We start from the raw sequence: 16,356 nt of genomic DNA, 5'->3' as shown, positions 1-16,356 counted from the left end.
GAAACATCAATCAAATAAATAAATGTGAACATCTGACGCTTTCACTTGCATTTTTGGTTTATGTTAAATGTAATTATAATAAAATGTACATGTTTCCTGCTATACTTGAGAAGAAATATGATTTTTTTTATTGCATCTTATATGAAGCTGTTTATGTAGAAAAAAATAAAGTTTCTGAACCGGTCTCAGTGTGTGTTTCTTTCTTTTGCTGAGTTAAGTCAAGTTAACTGCAAGACAAGTATTATGTGTAGATTAAGAAGCTTTAGCAACTATTGATGAGATATATTTGAAAATGAACCATTAACATGAAGAAATGTTGATATGTATGGAGTTTACAGAAACTTTAGCAACACTTCTCTTTCCTCTAAATCATTCCTGAATCAGTAAACAGCCCTCACTCCATTCCCTACCGTAAGAGAACAAACTCGATTTCTTGTAAATCACATGATTTTCGGGAAATCTGGCTGACATGGAGTAACCAGTGAGAGTCTGGGTACACATTGTGAAACAGAAACTAACACTTTCCATGCTGCATGCCAAGTAATAAAAAAACAATTATGTTGTAGCCTGACATTTTAATGTAAACACTATGAGAATATAACACATCTGTACAATAGAGTATTTCTGACAATATGATGATTTTCTCAATTTATGTATAGCCAGTTAGAACATGCAACATGTGGCATCATTTTGAGAAATTAAACAAAGTTATCTAAAAAGGAAAAAAAGAGGGAGGGCTTTGCGAAGTCCAACGATTGGGAAATAAAGGGATGGATCAATATCAAAACTTCAGTTCATCAAAAGCCTGAGTCAGAGCAGGCAAAGACCTAGGAGCTGCACCATGGAGCGCTACATATTCTCAATACTGTTTCTGATCTTGACCGTGGAACCAGCTGCTTCAACGGACAATGGGTAAATGTAGAAATAGCTGCATGATTATACATGATGTCATGTAATGGGAATCTTTTTTTGTTTGATGAAAAAAGGATTTAAATATATACAGTATACATATATATTTTATGTTTTTACACATCATCTAATAATGAATGTTTTCAACATAATATATTGTTAATGATTATTATGAGATTTTGTCATATTGGTAGTGTATAAAATAGGCGGCGTTGCACACATTTCTCTAAGGGTATATAGGTCAAGCAATGCAAATTATAGCAATAAAGGTGCCAACAGTGCTTTTTTCATCTTTTGTGTAGATTCTTCATCTCAGCCCCTGGAGTTTTTCATGTGGGTGTTAATGAGAAAGTGTTTGTCCAGATGGGAAAGTCTCATTTTAACATTCCTGTTACTCTCTACCTGGAGTATGAGACTGGGGGAATGTTGTCTGATCCGATAACTACTATGTGTACTGAGGACAATAAGATCCAAACAGTTGAGCTCAAGGTATGAGACACTTTTCAAAATGAAAATAATGTTGACAGCACTTATAGGTCATTAACCAAACTTATTTGGATTTGTACAGCTAAGTGACTTAGTAGCAAAGGCATTTTGGTACGTCAAGTTGGTGGCAGTGAGCCCCGCCTTCAGTGTCAGGAAGTCAACAAGGGTCCTAGTATCAAAACGGAAAGGAAATATCTTCATTCAGACTGATCAGCCAATTTACAACCCAACACGAAAAGGTGAAAGGAAAGAAAATAATATCAACTAAGCAGAATGAATAATTATGGTTTGTAAAACCTGTCTTTTTCCATATTATGTCTTCAAGTGAATTACAGGATATTCACTCTTGACCACACGTATAGGCCTAGTGAGGACGTGATCCAGATATCAGTTATTGTGAGTGACACATACTTACTTAAGAAATAATACATTATTGTAATTGGTGAATTGTTTGGCTGATACTTATTATTTCTTTACAGAATGCTGCTGGGAACAAAGTAATGAGCTCCCTACGGTCTGCAAAGGGAGGAATACTAAAAGGCACTTTCCCCATACCTGATGTCTCAAAGTATGATGAAACAAATGAACAATAAACAGCCTCTAACATGACAACACAAGCACATTTGACACCCTAATAACAAATGCATATTTTGTTTACAAAGAATGGGCACATGGAAGATTACAGCACACTATGAAAATGACGAGGATAACGCTGCTTCCCGAGAGTTCAAAGTCAAAAAATTCGGTGAGTTTATTTGGTTTAAGTTTGTTGTTTCTTAAGTATTTTAAATATCTTGTCCCCCTTTAAAACGTTGTTTTTCGATCCTATCCTAGTTTTACCAAGTTTTGAGGTGAACATTGCAATGGAGCAGCGCTATATTTTGTTAAATGCTGTAGAGTTTAACTTCACCATCTTAGCAAGGTAAGTGTTGATTCATTTAAACGTTCTTTACTGCCAAGTGTTCTTGTTTATACAGCAATAAATTGTGTCCACTATGCCGAAAAACTAAAGAAAAAAGTTGAAGTACACATCAGAGGAATCGCTCTATGAATTATTTAGCATTTTATATTACACATAGAATGTATTAGTACATATTATTTTATGATACAGACTAATTCCTTTAGCAGGGGTGTCAAACTCAAATACACAGTGGGCCAAAATAAAAAAATCGGTACTAGTCAAGAGCCGGACTGGTTCAATGTTTATTGCAAAATGTATTGAAATGAACTTATTGCACATATTAAACCTGGAACTAACAAAGCTTAAATTATTGCCTATAAAAACAACATTAAATAATCAGTTGCATTCATTTCTTATGGCTCTATCTGCAGCTTTTCCGGAGTCATTTCTTATGATTACATTTTTCCACAGGCCAACCACAGCTTCAAAAAAACAATTTCCCTCAAAGAAAAAAACAAACATGTCCTGTTGTCTCGAGAAAAAAAGTGCAGAAGGAAACATCCATTTATACTCAGTTTGCTGCTCTGTAATGCTAGTTCAAGCAGATACTTGGCATCTCATCTTGGGTGCAAGTTCATCAATGTTTGGGCTCAGGCTCTGAGCTGAGGAAATCCTCAGGATTGAGTGAAGGTGTGCGTGCAATATAACGGCGGGCCAGATCTAATAGTAATTAGAAATTATCCTGCGGGCCGAAATTAAATCCACCACGGGCCTGATTTGGCCCCCGGGCCTTGAATTTGACACATGCTCTAAAGTATTAAGGGTGCATGTCCTCCAATTTGTTAGTTGTATACCTTTTTTTGTCTCAACTTCATCTGCTACAATTCTACAATTATTTTCTCTCTATAGATATTCACATGGCGAGAAAGTTAAAGGGGCTTACCACTGCCAATTTGGTGTGGTAGAAAAAATGAAACCTGTCTTTATCAGGAGACTGGAGTTGACTGGTTCGGTGAGGGAAAATATATTTATCCAAAATGTATAATCCAGCTCATTTTGAGATCAGATAATCTGGCAACATTCTTAAACTTTACAGTACTTAAAATCAACAATTGATGTCATTCCTTACAGGTCCAAGATGGAACTGCAGCAGCTACTCTCCAGATAGCAGAATTACGCAACCAACTCCAAATTCAGCAGAATAAAAGTATCTCTGAACTACAGCAGCGTGGAGCCCAGATCTACTTGGGAGTATTTGTCACCAACATCCAAAGTAAATAACACTGTGTCACACTACATACACATAATTAAGTAGGCAACCATAGGGTGTAATAAGGGAATACATTTAACAAAGTATAAAAATATCCATTTTGTAAGTGAGAGGTATACATAGAAGATTTAGTTTTGTGATTTCTCAATGCATCTGATTTCTGCATTTTATTGCCCAGGTGGTGAAATTCAAGAGACAGAGGTGTACCTTCCTATCATCTCCCACAAATACACCGTGGATCTCTCTCGAACTCGCACATATTTCCTTCCTAGATACCCGCTAGATGTGGTGGTATGTATGAAACTCACAAATGAGCACACAGCTATGTATGCAAAGTCTGTAAGGTTAATCCAGTTTGTTATTATTATTATAGGCAGTTGTGCGTCAACCAGATGGATCCCCAGCAGCTGGTGTTCCAGTAAAGATGGAAGTAAAACCAGAGGAACCTTGGCACGGCATCACTGACCAGGAGGGGGCAGTGTTTCATGTCTTTAACATTCAAAATGAGGTTCAGATTACAGTTAAGGTTAGTATCCCTAAAGAAATGAAATGAATAAACTACTTGATTTCCTGTTGTTAAGATACACTGTGTATACTCTTGCTTCATTAGGTGTCAGCAGATGGCCTTCAGGAGGAGAAAGTAATCCAGAAAGCTTCTTCTCCGAGTAATTGCTTCCTTTACCTGAGTATTACCCACAGGATGTATTCTGTGGGCGAGACACTATCTGTTGACTTCCACACCATCAATGCCCCAACACAAGGGTTGATATACTATATGGTGAGGCATATCAAATTAATTAAGGAAACCTGTTTTCTTTGATAGAGAGAATAAAATGTTTTTTATATCTAACATTTATTTGTTGACTACATGTAGGTTTTTAGCCGTGGGATACTAACAAACCAGGGTTCTGTAATCCTTGGTACTTCAGTTAGACAAAACCTTGAGATAACATCTGATATGGTGCCATCCTTCCGTCTGATTGGCTACTACTACAACCAGAATGGCGACATCATTGCGGACTCAGTGTGGGTAGATGTCATGGATGAATGTCAGATAAAGGCCACGGTGAGTAAACAGAACAGATAAGAGTGCTGTCTGAGCAGAGTGAGGCAGATAGCGGATAGGTAGATACCGTAGATACACACACGTTTACCTCTAATGGGTTACATAGGTCAGTTGAGTAGAAGTAGGACAGTTGTTGGCCTTTATAAAGACTAAAGGAAATCAGCATTAGATTGGAACTAACTGTGGTGGGTGTTATTAGGGTGTTTTTATGTTGTTCATTTAATAATTGGCTTAACTTTTTCTTTGGACAGTGGCTTTTAACAACTTCTGTAAAATTGTACTTTAGGTAGAAACAAAAGGACCGTTCGAACCTGGAAAACAGTCTGTGCTAGACATTGATTTGCATGGTCAGAGAGCCAAAGTGGCTTTTCTGGCTGTGGATAAAGCCTTCTATGGTCTCAATGCCGATAATAAACTCACAGCCAAACAGGTAACACTTCACACAAAAGATCTCTACCAACACACTGTGGTTATTGCATTTATTCCATTATTATAGCACAGTAAATCCAATCTCATGTTCTACCTTTCAGGTGTTTTCGTCCATGCAGTCCTTTGATCATGGTTGCACATACGGTGGAGGAGCTGACCCTGCATCTGTACTAGCTGATGCTGGACTGTCTTTTTTCTCTCAGTCTCAAGAAAGTATGAGAAATTACTTTATTTCTTCATCTTACCTTTTTTAAATGATTCCTGTCAAGATGTAATAAATACGGTTTCAGGTTTACTAACATTAAATTAACACACACATATTTTAAAGGTCACCTATTATGCAAAAATCTACTTATTCATGTCTTTTATACATAAACATGTTTCCCCTCTGTGTAAAGAGATTCTCAAAGTTTCAGGAAAAAATATTCTCTCACTTTTTGTCCTGATCAATTTATATAAAAACCTGTCTGAAAATGAGCTGATCAGATTTTGGCCACTTTATGAACGATTTTTTTGGCTTGTGTAACCATTAGCCAATCACCAACCACCCCCCCCCCTCCATCACCTGAATCTCCTCCTAGAGCACCATTGTGTTCTTTTTAACCAAATATCTCTCAGAGGGGCGTGGGGAGGGGCTCCTTATTGTCATCTAAAGTAACAGACAGAGAATCAGCACTTTTGAAACAGGGCTGAAACAGAGGGTATGGGATGTTACAATGCAGGATCTGTTTGGTGTTTGGAGCCAAACACTTCAGAGACATGTTTGTTGTATATATCTGAGACCTATAATATATTGATGAAAAACAGTATAATAGGAGACATTTAAGGGACACTTAAATCCAAAATCCATTCAGCAGTGTTTTATCACTTTCCAGGTGTTCCCTGCAACTCACAAGCTGCAAGACAAAGGCGCTCTGTGGACCTTCAACAGGAAATGATGTCCTTAAGTAAGAAAATATTCTGGCATTACTACTCAGGTCTGAGATAATGTAATGTGATTCTAGTAAGAACATGTTTGAATTTGTTTTCCTTTTGTGTTATCATACATTTCAGAATCAAACTTTTCCAATGAAGAGTTTCAAGAATGTTGTGTTCAAGGGTTTTCTCTTATCCCTATGAGACGCACATGTCTGGAAAGAGTGAAGAGAATCAATCTGGTGGAAGCCAAACCTGGTTGTGCAGAAGCCTTTTTTAAATGCTGCCTTGAAGGAGAGCGTCTGAGAAAAAAAAAGATGATAGAGGAGACCCAGGATGAACTTGGCAGGAGTGAGATAAGATTTTCATGTGGACATTAAATACTTATACAAATACTAAATTGGCACTTCATAACTGTGGCAAACCTTTAATTTGTCTGTTTTTCAGCTACCAGCACAGAGGACATTGAAGACTTCTTTTTGGACACCTCTGCTCAGTACATTCGACGATTTTTCCCCCCAAGCTTTGCATTCACAGAATTTGAAGTAAATGGAAAAGGAAGGTAAGAGGGGGACAGACCCTTTGTATGCTAAATGTTCAATTACATTCATAAAGTGGCTTGTTATGCAAGTTAATACTTCATAGTTCAATCAATGTTTATTTTAGTTCTGTTTATATTCTTTGTATTTGTTACTGTGTGTGTCAATTTAAATATGTTAGCATTTTTCAACAATCAGTGTCATTGAATCTGATTGAATGCATTACGTATTGTCTAATGAATCAAATATAGAGAAAGATTTTTTCCGATGCATTTTAGTAAGGCAGCACTCTTTAATTGATCTTATTGAAAACCTTTAGCTATAAGTTGGCTCTCCCTGATTCCATCACCACGTGGGAGATTCAGGTGGTCACTTTATCAGCAGCCACAGGTAATAGTAGCTTCATCCCACTTCAGAAATGCATCTGGAATACTTGACCGAGAAGCTTCTCATTAATAACTCTGTTTCATTCAGGTTTCTGTGTAGTCAAGCCGTCTGAGGTCAGAGCATTCAAGAGCGTGTTTGTGTCTCTGAGAATGCCTTACTCTGTGAAGAAATATGAGCAACTATCCATTTCACCTGTTATCTACAATTATGGCGATGATACACTACAGGTATGAATAACATTACATTTACATTAACCCCCCCTCCCACTATACATATTCAATTCATAATGTATTTTTCTCTGTGGACACATGTATTGTTATAGTTGGCAGTTCACATGGAACAAACGGAGGGGCTTTGCTCGCCCGGTTCAGCCACAACGACAGCTTTTGTCAACATTACTGTGGAGCCGCAGTCCTCTCAGTTTGTCTCCTTCTCTGCTGTCCCCATGGTAATCGGCTCGATACCTATCAAAATACGTCTCTATGATATAGGGAATGAGTGGGGAATAGATGCCATTGAGAAGACTTTGAATGTGTTGGTGAGTGAAAAAGACATGATTTGATCTCAATGCAAAATTATTTTTATAATAGCGGCCTGCATGACAAATTAAATATGGAAAATATGAATATGTGCAAATGAATCGCCTTTATTGACCATCCATATGTGACATAAGTATTATGTTATAACTTTTCAACTGAGTACTGCTGACAGCTTTTTATGCGTATTAAAAGCTCAGCAAGTTTTATAAAAGTGTTATTAATAGTTAGTTAAATGTCTGTGATAATGCAGAAAGTATTGTATCCCTTAAAAAATGTATAATGCTTGAGGATAATTAACAAAGTAATTAATTAACATAATATGAGCATTGTGATGATAGCTTATACCAATATGCTTCTTCCACTTGCCTTACATATTAATATATGCAAGGGACACAGAATAACTGCTCGATATTCTGTCCTGTTGTAGACAGAAGGACTAGAAGAGAGAGTAGAAGAAACCCATGTGCTAAAATTAGATGGTAAGTTTTGGCTGTTTTTCTTATTAATGCCAGCTTAACAGTTGCCAATATTTCTGTCTTCAAAATATTTTACACGTACATTTGGTTTAATACATCTATTTCTCTGTATCTTATTAGAGGGTAGCTCAAAGACTTTGACTATTGACGGAACTTTACCAGATGACGTAGTCCCCGACTCCCTTTCCAATATTTTCATTTCAGCCGAAGGTATGTAGTAACAAAAACAAACTGAGATCATACTACATACTAATTAAAAGTGTCTTATCCTTTCAATGTTCTCATCCTACAGGGGATGGATTTGGCAGTTCACACGTAGAGAACCTTCTTTCTCCTCAAAAGGTTTCCAGGTTGATTGCATTGCCTACAGGATGTGTAGAACAGACAATGTCCAACCTGGCCCCTACAGCTTCAGCCCTCCGCTACCTGGACCTGAATCAGAAATGGTTTGACCTGCCTGCTGGTACCAGAGATGATGCTCTTGATAAAATTGAGATAGGTAAGAACACATCAAGAGCTTATTTTAAATGCATGTGTTTGTCTGCTAAGTTTTAATAACAATATTCATATAAAATAGAGAAAGAATCCAATACAAATAGCGATGTCCTCATTGTTCACTGTAATCATTTTAAAATGTAGAATTTCAAAGTGGTACTAGTTGGTAACTTAACTCAGTTAAAGTGGGAATACAAAATGACCCCTTTCTCTTTGTTTAATGGTTTCTGTCACACTAGTATTGTGGTACGTTATAAAGGTTGCACCCTTTGCGGGTTTTTCACAAATCTCAAGACATTTCGGTTTGTAACAAAGTATAAACTTTCTTTGTCAGGTTATATCAGGGTTTTAGATCTCAAGAAACCAAATGGATCTTATAATCTATGGAGTAGAGTGCAACCTAGTAATTGGTGAGTATATTTTATGCTGCCTGAATTGTTCTTGACATAGTAGTGTCTTCCAATATTTCAAATATTAACAAATATTAGCTACAATATTGTAAATCAGCCTTTGTGATCCATATTTCTCCTTTGTTTTTCTTTCTCTTTTCCACAGGTTGACTGCCTATGTAGTGAAAGTGTTATCGCTGGTGGGGCAGCGTCAGGCCATGGCTTCCGGAGTGCAGGGCAGGATAGCTAGGGTTGTGCCAGAAGAAGATATCCGGCATTCAGTCAGATACTTGCTCTCAGTACAGAACACAGATGGGTCATACCATGACCAATATCCAGTGCTACACAATGGAGTTCTGGTAACGTATTATAAATAAATGTTAGGAGATGCATATGTCATATTAGAACAATATAAGATATAGGTTGTGGTGATTTGAATGCGATATTGTCTCTGTGTGTTCAATATAGGTAAACCAAGACAAAAAAGCATCCATGACGGCTTACATTAATCTTGCACTGTACCGGTCTCTTCAATTCCTAAATAGTGAATTAAGAAATAATGTGGTGAGATAATACATCGACTCGAGACATATATATATATATATATCTTGATATATCTTGACAACATTGCACTTTAATGCTTTTACTTTTCGTCTAGCTTCATTGGTAGGTGAAAGTTTTCACATTCACATCGAAATCTACCAGAGTGATTGGCACAACATTTTGTAGAAATAATAACAAGTTCCAGACAAATCCTAACGATGTTAGATACCTGATAGCTGCTATGGCTCAACCATGAAGTAAAAGTCAGTGTTTGGGACTTAAAATATATGTATACATTTAATGTAAGGTCTGTTACATACAAGCCCGTGCCAAACAAGTTCACATAATGCTGGTTAAGCCTACCACATACAGTGAAAGTGAATTTTGCAATCCAACATGCTAAAATAAGATTGTCACAAAGGTAATAAACCCTACACATATACAGAGCCATGCTACTGTCAGCAGAATTGTCAATATTTTATGTATTTCAATACACTTTAGTCAGTGAATGATTGGTGACGAATAGTTGTAAAAACATGACTCCTTTATGTTACTTTCTACCAGGAAGCAAGTATGTTAAGCTCTACAACATATCTCCGGTCACACCTGGAGGAGCTTCAGCATCCCTACGCTGTTGCCATTACAGCCTACTGCCTTGCAGTTTGCATGCCACAGGAAACAGATCATTCATCTGCCTTGAGAAGACTTCAAAAACTGGCTATTGAAGGTAGAAAAAAGCAGTCCCTCTGATTGAATTACAGCAATACCTAAGACACCAAGAGATACGTATTAAAGATAATGTTTTTATGGTGGCAGAATGATTGCAAGTTGATCAATTTATGTTATCTAATATATTTACACATATCCCTACAGGCAAACATACCTGTTTTGGATATTGTTTAGATATGTAAACGTATTGTCTATTTTTTAAATATCAGTGGAGAATGGCTGTAATCAGTGGACAGCTAATGCCAGCCCACATAAACAGAGGCCAGATGCCATCACAGTAGAGACTGCAGCTTACATCTTACTGGCTGCAGTGGAACTGAACCAAACTGAGATCGCAGACGAAACTGCGTGCTGGTTAACCACCCAGGAAAACTATTTTGGTGGCCAAGGATCATCACAGGTGATTATCAATAATCCCCGTTTTAGATCTACCAGATAAACATCTCAACAAAGTTGAGATGTTAAACTTTTTATTCCCACCCTCAGGATACCGTCATGACAATGGAAGCCTTTGCGGAATACGAGCTAAAGAGGCCCGTCAGTCCCGAAGCAAATCTCATAGCAGAGTTCACAGTCCCAGGAAAGACAGACATTGCAAAGCTTACACTGAGAAATAAGAAGGAGAGAGTGGAAACAGACCTTAAGGTATCAGGGCATTATCAACAGAACACTTACAACACACACGCACACACACACACACACACACACACACACACACACACACACACACACACACACACACACACACACACACACACACACACACACACACACACACACACTAATTCACATTCTTGTGTCTTTTGTCCCAGAAATTAGCAGGGAACAACATTATTGCGAAATTGACAGGACATGGCGATACCAAGTTAAAAGTAAGTTTGACAAATGTCCCCAATATGATATATGAATCACAATCCATAATGTAACGTACATCAAAAAATTATTCTGCAGATTGTAAAGGCTTACCATCTACTGGACTCCAAGGACCATTGTGACAAAGTGTCTATCAGCGTCATAGTAGAGGGCAAAGTGAAGTACACAGGTGAGCTTTTATTATAAGTCACAGCCACATGCATTGAAGATAAAACCTACACAGTTACAATAACCTTGGTTTCCTCAGCTAAGATCGTAGAAAACTATGACGACTATGAGGACTATTCTGTCAACAAGGAGAAGGAGGTGCGAGTGGCACGATCAGCAATTGAGTGGTTTGATGCTCGCACCAGAAACAGAAGAGATCTTGATAACAACCTCCAATCAGAAAATACTGTCACCTACCATGTGTGTGTCAGGTTAGTTGACACCAGTAGAGATGTGATCTTAAATAAATAACATTAGATGGTGAATTTTGAAGGAAGAAAGCTTTGTCTGTATTTGTCATTGTTTTTCTGTGTGTAGTCATAGCCTAGACCGCAATCTCACAGGAATGGCTATTGCTGACATCACACTGCTGAGTGGATTTCAGGTTGAAACTCAGGACCTGGATAGGGTCAGTACCACTCTCTACCTCCTCTTCATCATCATTAACATACTCAGGGCAGTGGGAGGAGCTATGTTTAATTTTCATTCATGCATCAGTCATTCAATAGACAAGCTAAGCGGTTTGAAAAATGAAAAAGCTTAGAAACTATGTCTGAACATATTTAGTTTTTGAACACATGACTATGAACAAACATATTTGACAGGCAACTGTGATTTGTTGTCTAGCAAACAGCAGCAACTCCAGAAGAATACCTGTTCTTGAATGAGACTGGCACATTAAGCCCTGTAAAATGTCATCTGATGCTTTGTATGTTTGGTTAAAAAATACATATTTGTTTTGAATGTGTTTAGAGGTTATAATAGACAGATTTAGTTAACTATGTTTTGTTAACTATTCCCCCAGTTTCCAGGGTTTGTTCTAGACTTAATTAGTCTTCATATTTTGCTGAAATGAGAAACGTACCAGTCTCTCATCTACCTTTAGGCAAGCAAATACATAAGCGTAAGAAAAAGAAGCATCTCAAAACATCAACACTTTTCTCCTTAAAGATTGCAATATTGAAAGAACTAATTTTACAACTTCAATCTCAGGTTATTTGTTTACATTTTGTAATGATGGCGACAATTTTGTTCTCAACTGTATAAAAACAGTTTAAATTCACTGTTATGACTTGCACCTACATAGCAACTATAACGTTTTGTATTGTAGTGTTTAGAGTGGTCAATCATGCCAAAGTATATGGATGTATCATATCAAAAAGTTGAATTCTTGTCTCCTGTAGCTGACACTTCTGCCTGAACAATACATAGCCCATTATGAGGCCACCTATGGAAGAGTGGTGCTGTACTTCAATAAAGTAAGGTAAACTATTTTGACATACACACATTTGACATTTCCAGTACTAAAAGATTTGTTCTTTCACTCTAGGTCCTTGAATCAAAGGAATGCATTAGCTTTGACGCTACACAGACCGTTCCAATTGGCTTTCTACAGCCTGCTCCAGCTGTCTTCTATGATTATTATGAACCAAGTAAGCTATTTATTAGATTTGTTGCGAGGAAAGAGGGGAAATCATTGTTGAATTCACCAGGAATTTATGAATTATTTGTGCTTCACTTGCAGACAGACGGTGTACTGTGTTTTACTCTGCCCCCAAAAGAAGCACGATGATCTCCAAACTGTGTTCAGAGGATGTGTGCCAATGTGCAGAAAGTAGGCCACTTATCATACACCCATACTGATTAACAGCTAAATGAATGTTGTGGTAATTATAAAAGTTTCATCATGTTCCTCTTTTCTTTAGGACCCTGTCATAAAATACAAAATACATTCCAAAGACGTCCAAGAATGACAAAATATGTCCGATTACAACATGCGTGCTTCTTTCCTGTAGTAGATTACGGTCAGTAATGCACCTAAGACAATTTGCAGTAATGAATATGATATAACCTCAACTTTAAATATCTGAAAACAAACTTTTATATAAAGTCACACTTTCCACTTCGTTTTATTCCAGCATACAACGTTGACGTCTTAAATGTTACCATGAAGAGTAATTTTCAGCTGTACTCAGTGAATGTAACGGATGTACTCCGATCACGTGAGTAAACTGTAACCATAAGCTTAAGTAGATGCTTTAACATTGACTATTACATTTTTATGGTGGAAACTCTGTTCATAAATGTTATGATAATTGTCTACCAGATGGAGATATCCTTGTGAGCGAGAATTCTGTCCGAGTGTTTGCTAAGAGGTTACACTGTAAAGGACAATTAGACTTGGGAAAACATTATCTCATCATGGGCAAAGATGGCGCCACAACTGACTCAAACGGAAAGTAAGTAAAGTCAATAATATCAATTAAAGGAACAATTTAACAATGATTGATTCTCATTATGTTCACTCCCTCTCATATAGGATGCAGTACCTGCTGGAGTCAAACACTTGGGTTGAAAGAAAGCCTTCGAAGGAGACATGCAAAAAATCGGCATATATATCTGCCTGCACAGAGTTGGATACCTTTACAGAGGAGTACAAGATAGATGGCTGCAGACAGTAAAACACACAACTCCTTTTCATTTAACATTGTATGTTAAAGAGTCATGAAAGCATTTAACCTAAACTCCTAAAGAGGCATTGTTGCTTGCCAACAAAAGAGAGTGACTCAGCCCACAGTATAATTGTAGAGTTTACTACTGACAATGAAACCAATTAATCGTGTCTTTATAACTAATATAGCTACCAGTGTTTTAAACATGTAATAAAAACACCATGTTGTAATTGAAAACGTCTTTGTATGTGAATTATGGGTTGGGGCATAAAACTAGATGCATACATGTTAGATAATTATTTGAAACAGAACTCAATATTGAAGCCGAAAACATTTGTGCTTTCATGTCTGTCCAGATAGTCTGATTCAGTTTAGTGAACTGGCTCTATTTAACTTTTCTGCTGAATATATTTATTTTCTTATGGGTTTTTTTCACTTACTGGCAGTAAAAGATCTGAGAGGGTTCTCTGTACTCAACCCAACCCCCCTCAAAGTTACCCACCTCCTTACTTAACATCTGCAAGGTAAGGGAGAAGGGGAGTGGTTTGAGGGTTAGCACATAAAGTGGAATATAAGTCTGTACATAAAACTGTCTCGCTTGCTCCCAGCAGAGAAACATAGTGACAGGATTAGGATCAATCATCACATCGTAATGATAACAACTCTGTATCTCAAGAAAAGTCCCCTTTCTTAAATGTGCTCCACTTAGCAAACATGCAGCTGAAGACTCTCAGTGCAATTATTTAAAACACGTTGTACTCGATGCAGAAAGCGGTAATTGGAGAAAACAAGGAGTATTGGGAGGGAGCCGTGCAGCAGGAGAAAGAGGGAGGCATGGGTGGAGAGGCGAGGAACAAGCAAGGGCTTATGTGCTTATATTATTTTAATCTCTGAGGCCGGGTCCAATGTAAGCAACACAGGAGTACTAACCATCACTTCAATCACAGCCAGATCAATGCCTGCACTGTTTCAGCCGTTGCCATTAGACATTTCATTACATTTGAACCAATAAAGGGCAAATAAATAGGCAGACTTTAGCATCTCACATTTTCATTTTGGGATTACTTTAGTGCACCGTCAGTGGCCAACAGCAACAGCGCATTTGAAAAAGTGCTCTTCTTTTTACTGTGGGCTTCCTCAGGTAATCGATGGCTTGTCGTGACTAAGCAATGTAGACTTGTGCTCACAATTAGAGTCACATTTAATCAGCAATAGTAATATTAGATATAGTTCTTGCACAGACTGTTGCATCAAAAAAATATAGCACAAAGGTTCTCATCAAAGACAGACAGTGGAGGTTGACATATTTGTAATTTTGTTTTATAAATATAATTGTATTGTTGCATCCATGGATTGCCAAAAGAGTTTGACTATAATACACATAATTCATTGGTACACGCTCAGCTAATCTGACACACCAAATGCGCTGGAGCATCAACTGTGAAACTGCCCGGGGAATTGATAAATGTGCTCGTACCACCAGGTGTGTTTTGCTAGGTGTGCAGTAGCTTTAGTTGTTGAAGGTGTGGGCCCAGCCATTTTTTCCAAAGGCCATCACAGGGTCAGCGGTTTAAGGGTGGTCTATGGAGCAGAAAGGAGTACAGTGAAGGCGGGGCCCTTCCTGGAGGCTGCCAGCAGATGGAGGCACGGGCGGAGAGGGACCACCCACTCAGGAGTCCACACTACATTGGCAATTCATCTTTTTAATCTCAATATCAAGGTAACTTGGTTTCCTTTTTGGATAGCTCCTTTTCTCAGAAGACATTTTGACATGTTTGTTTGTTTATTTATTTAAAGGACAGTGCACATTAATCCACATTGCTGTAAATGAGCCAGTATTAGTCAGCAGGCTAATTTTCAACTGTTGTCCTTGGCAAGATGTTAAATGACCACAACAAGACTAGAGAAATAAAAACATAATTAAATAGAGTACAGCAGACAACAGCAGTAACAACAATAAATAAACAGCAGTAACAACAATAAATAAATAGCAGTACAACAATAAATAGGAACAGCAGTACAACAATAGAGAGGAACACACAAACATGCAAACAGATGAAATATCATCATACCTTGATACAGTTAAAAGTGTTCACATTTTTGATTGTTTAAAAGCCAGTTCTTATGATTGCGGTTAAATGTATGATAGGAGGTGTTATTCCTTATCTGTATTGGTATTGTGTTCCAGAGTGTTGGTGCCCTCACAGAGAAACAGTGTTTACCAAAGGAACTGGACCTAAGAGGGGCTACACAGTCCCCTCTTAGGGCAGACCTTGTGGTTCTGCTGTTTGAATGGTTCTGCTGTATATAAGTGCAGAGCGGTGGGGGTGCCTTGCCGTTTAGAATTTTTAAAATGAGACATGCATCAGTGTGTTTTAAAATATTTTCCCAGTCACAGTTGGAAAAGCACATGTCACGATTATTGTGTTGTGTCACGTTTTGTGTGTCTGGTAGTGGGTGTTTTGCTTTTCTCCTTGTCATGTTTTCCTCAGGCTGGCCACAATAAAAGGCCACTCTGAAACGTGCATTTTTGCTTTATTGGGGGGGTCCGAAAACCAGTCAGTATCTGGTGTTAGGGTTAGGGGTAGGGTTAGGGTTAGGGTAATGTTGTGAATCGAGTGGCCTGTGTTCGTCGTCCATAACATACGCCTGCCCATACCATAACCCCACCACCACCATGGGCCACTCGATTCACAACATTACCCTAACCCTAACCCTAATCCTACCCCTCACACCAGATTCTGGTTTTC

At 37.9% G+C, this 16,356-nt stretch overlaps 1 protein-coding gene across 1 annotated transcript; it reads left to right on the top strand.

The window, feature by feature from the left end:
- The first annotated feature begins 775 nt into the window (after positions 1 to 775).
- c4b (complement 4B (Chido blood group)) lies at positions 776 to 13,843 on the top strand. Its single transcript, XM_034228252.1, has 41 exons — positions 776 to 912; positions 1,212 to 1,398; positions 1,478 to 1,634; positions 1,721 to 1,791; positions 1,875 to 1,963; positions 2,058 to 2,140; positions 2,230 to 2,317; positions 3,206 to 3,308; positions 3,428 to 3,569; positions 3,745 to 3,857; positions 3,940 to 4,092; positions 4,177 to 4,344; positions 4,441 to 4,632; positions 4,919 to 5,062; positions 5,163 to 5,274; positions 5,937 to 6,008; positions 6,115 to 6,327; positions 6,424 to 6,538; positions 6,835 to 6,905; positions 6,990 to 7,129; positions 7,225 to 7,440; positions 7,869 to 7,920; positions 8,038 to 8,127; positions 8,210 to 8,416; positions 8,747 to 8,822; positions 8,968 to 9,160; positions 9,270 to 9,365; positions 9,909 to 10,071; positions 10,283 to 10,473; positions 10,560 to 10,718; positions 10,886 to 10,945; positions 11,025 to 11,115; positions 11,194 to 11,365; positions 11,472 to 11,562; positions 12,338 to 12,412; positions 12,484 to 12,586; positions 12,679 to 12,768; positions 12,860 to 12,958; positions 13,073 to 13,156; positions 13,261 to 13,393; positions 13,474 to 13,843. The coding sequence occupies exons 1-41, from the start codon at positions 842 to 844 to the stop codon at positions 13,613 to 13,615; spliced, it is 5,067 nt and encodes a 1,688-aa protein (XP_034084143.1). The 5' UTR covers positions 776 to 841; the 3' UTR covers positions 13,616 to 13,843.
- Positions 13,844 to 16,356: the final 2,513 nt, after the last annotated feature.

The sequence above is a fragment of the Gymnodraco acuticeps genome, unplaced genomic scaffold (assembly GCF_902827175.1).
Source record: "Gymnodraco acuticeps unplaced genomic scaffold, fGymAcu1.1, whole genome shotgun sequence".
Taxonomy (NCBI): Eukaryota; Metazoa; Chordata; class Actinopteri; order Perciformes; family Bathydraconidae; genus Gymnodraco; species Gymnodraco acuticeps.
Note: the sequence above shows the minus strand (reverse complement) of the source record. Positions and strands in the feature narration are given on the sequence as shown.

Excerpts from the sequence above, each read along its gene's own strand:
- c4b (XM_034228252.1), top strand. The coding sequence starts at position 842 with ATGGAGCGCTACATATTCTCAATACTGTTTCTGATCTTGACCGTGGAA. Across the intron at positions 4,093-4,176 it reads AGGTTCAGATTACAGTTAAG|GTGTCAGCAGATGGCCTTCA; the intron begins GTTAGTATCCCT and ends TTGCTTCATTAG. Across the intron at positions 12,769-12,859 it reads TGTGTGCCAATGTGCAGAAA|GACCCTGTCATAAAATACAA; the intron begins GTAGGCCACTTA and ends TCTTTTCTTTAG.